Source organism: Loa loa (genome assembly GCF_000183805.2).
Source record: "Loa loa unplaced genomic scaffold supercont3.239, whole genome shotgun sequence".
NCBI classification, from domain to species: domain Eukaryota; kingdom Metazoa; phylum Nematoda; class Chromadorea; order Rhabditida; family Onchocercidae; genus Loa; species Loa loa.
This window is the reverse complement of record NW_018108419.1, coordinates 43174-49163: the sequence shown is the minus strand read 5'-3', so window position 1 is coordinate 49163 and position 5990 is coordinate 43174. Positions and strand designations below refer to the sequence as shown.

General features: G+C 32.4%; 4 protein-coding genes across 4 annotated transcripts in view; 2 read left to right on the top strand and 2 right to left on the bottom strand.

The window, feature by feature from the left end:
• The window catches only part of LOAG_18253 (hypothetical protein), a gene marked incomplete at both ends in the record, with an annotated part of 2347 nt that extends 1073 nt beyond the window's left edge, over positions 1-1274 (bottom strand). Inside the window, 4 exons of the mRNA XM_020450917.1 lie at positions 100-227; positions 396-476; positions 888-1048; positions 1259-1274. Of these exons, the coding sequence (XP_020305353.1) occupies positions 100-227; positions 396-476; positions 888-1048; positions 1259-1274 (386 nt within the window). The remainder of the gene's footprint in view (positions 1-99; positions 228-395; positions 477-887; positions 1049-1258) is intronic.
• Positions 1275-1571: 297 nt separating this feature from the next.
• LOAG_11897 (hypothetical protein) lies at positions 1572-2897 on the top strand (the record flags this gene model as incomplete). The annotated part of the gene is given in 4 exon segments (XM_003147414.1): positions 1572-1657; positions 1812-1925; positions 2781-2867; positions 2885-2897. The coding sequence occupies 4 exon segments, from the start codon at positions 1572-1574 to the stop codon at positions 2895-2897; spliced, it is 300 nt and encodes a 99-aa protein (XP_003147462.1).
• A 1744-nt stretch (positions 2898-4641) lies between these two features.
• Positions 4642-5132, top strand: LOAG_11896 (hypothetical protein; the record flags this gene model as incomplete). The annotated part of the gene is made up of 2 exons (XM_003147413.1): positions 4642-4791; positions 4968-5132. The coding sequence occupies 2 exons, from the start codon at positions 4642-4644 to the stop codon at positions 5130-5132; spliced, it is 315 nt and encodes a 104-aa protein (XP_003147461.1).
• Positions 5133-5777: 645 nt separating this feature from the next.
• Positions 5778-5975, bottom strand: LOAG_11895 (hypothetical protein; the record flags this gene model as incomplete). The annotated part of the gene is made up of 1 exon (XM_003147412.1): positions 5778-5975. A coding segment is annotated over one exon (198 nt), but the record flags the coding sequence as incomplete, so codon positions are not given.
• Between the last annotated feature and the right edge of the window lie 15 nt (positions 5976-5990).

Here is a 5990-nt window from a genome sequence, read left to right as displayed (position 1 = left end):
TTATTATTATTATTATTATTATTATTATTAACAGAAAAAGTGAACAGAATCAATACTGCTATCTCCAGTCCTATACCGCACGAAACAAGAAAAACGTACGCACCTGTCCGCCAATTGAACATTGTCCAGATGGTCCGAGGTGCAAGAAATAGGAGGGCTTGTAAGATGAGAATGAACGGTATCCATTGATAATATTGTATTTGATATTGGTTACGCTCGTTAGAATCCTGAAATGCTGGACATGTGCTGGGACAAATTCATGCGACGCAATTGGTTGTTATAATTCGCATAAGATTTGATCGATCACTGAATTTATTTTATGAAATCATCTTAATTTTGAAATGCTTAAAAAGCGATTCATTTCGACTTCTATTATCACACTGAATTAAAATTACCACGGGCATATCATCCGTGAACGGCACAAAATAAGTATTTTCAATGAAGCAGAAATTCTCGATATATTGCTCCCAGCTATCCTATAAAATGGATTAGTATTTAATTATCAAGTAAGAAATGAGCAAAGAGAAAAGGGAAAAGATCTAGCAAGTGTATTTCGATCGAGCAAGTCTAATTGAAACATAGAATATTGATCAATCTTTGTGAGCTTTCCTATGAATTACATTGATGAGAAATTTCTGGGCTGTATGATTTCTGGAAACAATTGCAGTAAAATACCTGGGAAACTTCCCAGGTGATGTAAGAGTTCATATTCTCATAAATTAACTTGAACTTATCCCTTCAAAAGTTATCGGATTTATTACTCCATATAGGATAGATACCGGAAAACGTGGTGTGTGTATTATTTTTCCTTATCGCAATCATACAAATGATAGTTTAAATAAATTCAAATCCGTTAAATGACGACTCCGTTAAAGAGAGTTCGGAACCTGGAATTCAGCCGGTGTCCAACACTGTAGTGGTTCTCCAACATACTGCTTTGCAGCAATAGTTATTGCACAAATTAGGAGCATAATGTTTGTTAGCAAGTAATTGCATCTGTCCACCACATCGTCATCGTATTTTGGCTTCAAATCTCGCAAATATTTATCTAAAATTAATACATTTCTTCAGCAATTTCAATTGTATGTTTTGTTAAGAGGTTGTATTGGATGAATGAGAGCTATTCAACTTCACAGGACAGAAATTTTTCTAAAAATAAAAATCGAATAAATTGGCTTGAGAAGCTGGAGAATAGGAATCAACAGAATTGAATCAGTAGGATTTGACGATGGGTAAATCAGAAATAAACGAAACTTACCGAAACTTCGTATCATGCTCTCGAGGTTTGGTAGAACAATCAGATACTTTAATGATATATGTGAAAAAACGATTAAATTTGATAAATTACTTTTTCGGACCAAATTTGAATTAGTCATGCAAACAATATGTCAACGAATGAAGACGAAAACAAAAAAACAAAGAATTGGTCCAATAATTTTTAGTCCAATTTTTTATCTACTCAATGAGGAACTTTACTCTAATTAAATAAAATTTGATTTAATAATCTAATTCAAAACACGATTAACAAGAAATCATTGGTTTTAAATTTTTAATGATTGACAGAAATTTTGATGTTAAACAGCGAATTTGAACGATTTAGTTGTCTCCCGACCGTAACTGATGAAGCGATCAGATATACAGATAATAGCGCAGTGAGGTATTATACATATGATATTTAATCGCATCATATGGAATTTCTGAAATGAAATTTTTTTTTAAATTCATAAAACTAAACATTACTATATCTATCATATGCCTGAATTACAATCAGCTAGCTATATAATTTCCATGAAATATTTTAACCTTTCTAGTTATCCTGTAGTAATATTGCGAGCTCTTTTTTCAACGTTGCAAATTTTACTTCTCAAGCATGATGAGTCACATTTGCAAAAACCAAACCAAATACTAAGCAAAGAAGAAGCTTTGTTTTTGTTGTCACTACAGCTGATAAAATAGCATTAGACAGATACGATCTCAATTACTTGAAAGAAGATCGCATGAGTTGGGAATATTATCATTAAGTGCAGCAGAATTGGAACTTTCCTTCTGTAAAGGAAAGGAAAGAGGAAAATAGGAAGAGGGAAATAAAATTAATCTCTTAAAATTCGAGCAACGAAAGGTTAAGAGACATATTTTCATAAAGAAATTTCAAATTATGAATGTTAGCTTCATAATGAATGTAACAGAGTTAATATCTCTTTAGGAATATTTTGGATTTACATTCTTCAGATACTTTGCCATGAATTCATAAAATAATCACTCAACAGTTACGAATTTATTCTGCAACAATTCTTTTCTGAAAATTACTATACAGTTGGAAAAGAATTGTTTTAACCATTTTCGATATCAACTTGGCTTCGAACATGTGAATGTCGTTTGTCTTCTAGTGATTTGTCTCGATTGCAACTTAATTTTGTTTACCGAGGCGCCTTACAATTCTTCAGTAATTTAGTAGATATATTTTCATGTATGAACAAATAATCATAATAGGCAAATGTATTTGTCATAAAAAAGATGTTATGTCATCTGCATATGCTGATGACAGTTACGTACCCAGCAAATTTAAATTTAATTATTTAACTTTTACACATCTTTGCTGTTTTTAAATGATTAGAAAAGCTATTAAAAAAAGCTATAAAAAAAAAAAAAATTTAGTGGTTATCTATGAGAAATGTATCGTCATACGCAACTTTCTTTTCAAAAAAAATCTGCTTTGCCGCTTAGATATCGGATAAAATTCTTAAACATAGCTGAAAGACGATTAATTACCTCAATTACAGAATCATGCAAACTTCATTGTCAGGTGCAGTGGATATCATTAAAGTTTTATCATTCAAAAGAGGACAGCCTCCTCCTCTCTTTAAAATGTATTATTTATTTTCAGACTCAAATTTTAATTCAATTCGATATCAGGATTTAATTCTTCAGGTTAATCAGAAAACATTTTATTTGAAGTTTTTAAATTGATATCAATCTCAAATTAAAAATTGCTAACAATTTAAAAGTTTCTGTCACAATTTTATTGATAGAAATCTTTATCACGGTGGGGTGTTTAAAAATTTATGTGCGATGAAGACTGATATTTTTCAAACATCTAGCGCCCAACTTATATTGATATCATAGAGTTTATAATAATTTTTTTGATTTTCGCGACGAGTTTCTTTATAAATAATGAACAGAATATAGCCTTTCAAACGATAATTGTTGGAAAGGGTTTTGTTAGTTGAAATTATTGCTTAACAATGTTTCCCCCGCCTACAATTATCTCCAGTTTATCTGATTCATCTTACCAAATTATAGCAAGATATGAAGTGGAAAAGTCCCAAAAAGAAAAGTCATTGTTTAGCATTTGCTAGGAAGACTTGTTAAAGAGAAAGAGAAAAAATCTTAAATATCAAAAAGACATGAAAACCAACTTATAGATGGAAATTTCCTGCACCAAATCTTACAGATACTGCATGATGCACTTATTGACTTTCTCCGGATAAGCGACGTGCTAAAAAAAAACGTCACCTTACGACCGGTCTGAAAGAATTCAGGACGCGTTATTTTGTTGAGAACCCGTCTGTATTGTTGACCGAGTGAAATAAATCATGAAGTATCAGGCATTAACGTAGTTATTGTTGGTTTGATTCGAAGTTCATTCCTACTTATATCATATTTATAAACTGATTGGTTGGTATGACTATGGTCCGAGAAAATTTTCCTCTTATTATTAAGCATGTTAACAATCCCAACGTCTATTTTAGAATAGTAAAGATTAATAAAGGAAGCGAAGGGTGACACTACCATCCGAAAATAAGTTATCCATCACGACAGTATCCATCTGTCATTTGTCCCTTTGTGGTCATAACGGAAAATGGCATTAAATTCTAAATTTTTAGTTCCTGAAAGAAAATTTCTTTGACTCATTCTTTATCTTGTTGGAATCATTACTGGTTGGCAGCTTTATATCCTGGACAGAATCTTTCTGGAGAGTGCAGTTGTCAAAAATTTCTTAATTGAAATTTTTGAAACTTCTTTCTGTCATATTTTGGTTTTTCAGAACGGAAAAAGCAAACGGTTTCCCCTTTCATATTTATGCTAATTTTTAAAACTTCAGACCTGAAAATATTTTAAGGTTTTAAATTTCTGAAGTGACTTCAGTTATTTCTAAGTACAATGCATAAGTCTTATAAAATGTCCGTATGAAAGGAACAGTGCGATATCTCTTTTCAGATATTTATAATATCTGCGTGTTTTTTACAAGCTGTACGTGACACTTAAATATAAGTCATAAAAATATATTGAAGGCTTTCGAATACGCTCAAAATTTTATTTCCGGTGAATCATATTACAAAAGAGACATTCGTTCAACTGTAATACGGGCATTTTCACAAATATCAGTATAATAAGTATCATTTCCGCAATAGTTGTACTGATATCTATTATTGCTGTGATCCGCCTGATCAGTGATTTGAATTTCCTATACGATGAAATTATGAGCGATACGCAAGAAATTAAGGTAGTTCAATACCATTTCTTTTGATGACAAATTATAATATTTACTTTGTCCCAAAAATTGGAAAACTTAATTTGAAAAGATTTCACTGGTGATATTTTAAATCCTCAAAATTAAAAAAAAATTAAGAACAATGAGAAATGAAAACTCGAATATATGCTGATAATAAACACATATTGTCAAATTTGAAGGTCATTAACGAGAACGCCTGGAATAGAATGGTGCAGTTGCGGGCGCAGAAGACATCCGCAAATGTCAAGACTCAATCAACTCATCGATTCTTTCGGCTCGTAACCTGAGGACAAAAAGACCTTTTCTTTCTTAACGGTGTGATAAAATCGAAATTTCTGAAACGATGCATCTATTGTCTATTAAATCCAGAAATAATGAAGGCTAGATTAAGGATTTCAATCATAATGACTGAACTGGCTCGTCATAAAAGCAGAATTACGAACTGAAATTTCAGAATGCGGTCAGAGCTACAGCAGATGTCCACACGGTAAACAAGGCCCACAAGGCGAAAAAGGAGAACCAGGAGGTTGATTTTTCTTTATTGCAAGGCAGGGTGTTTTCTCTTTGTATTAATCCGAATTGCTTTATATACGCCCACAATAGGATACAGTTCTATTAATTTTATGCAATATTTATCACTACTATTGTAGAGCCGGGTGTGTTGTGAAAAAATTATTCTTTCCTTTTATCGAGTCGTTTAGATTTAGAAAGTTTAGCCTTGAGTTAGGATCAAGCAGAACTTTAATTAAAGGCTTACCTTGTGAAGACGTCGAATATACGTTGTGAGGACAAAGAGTAAAATTTACCGCTTTATTGATATAATACAGAGTTGATCAGGAGGATTATTGAAGAATAACGAGTAGAAAATCGCTTGACCGTGAGTTAAAAGCTGTTGTAAGAATGCTATGGAAGAGCATTAGTCCAGACAAAACCTTTTTACAAAAAGGGTTATATATATAAAGAAGTAGGAGTGGTTTACATAAAACGTTAAAGGAGGGTATTCATTTAGATACAAAGGAAACTGTAAAAATAGGAGGGTATTCATTTAGATACAAAGGAAACTGTAAAAATCCAATTACATAATAAGCATTGTAACAAGAACAGAGGGAAGATTAGCATGTAAATTGGACATCCTTTGTCATTAAAATAAGGATGTGAAATTTTGTTAGACAAAGATAACAAAAGAAACGTATGGGAGATAATTTTAAAGAGTGTAAATTGGTGAATGAATGCAGTGATGAATCATTAGAAATATTTTAAGCATTTAATGTATGATAAATCCTTTCGGTTTTTCCGTACAGGGTGAACCAGGCAAACCGGGGTTTCCAGGTGTTGCTGATATTGTCGTTGTTTTAAATTTACCGTAAATTAGGACTGTGTCCAGTGCCCAGCTGGACCGAACGGACCTCGAGACCCTGAGGACAGCCAGATAAAGTTGGCTGCCCAGGAAAACTCGGGGCTGCTGGAGTGGCAAGGT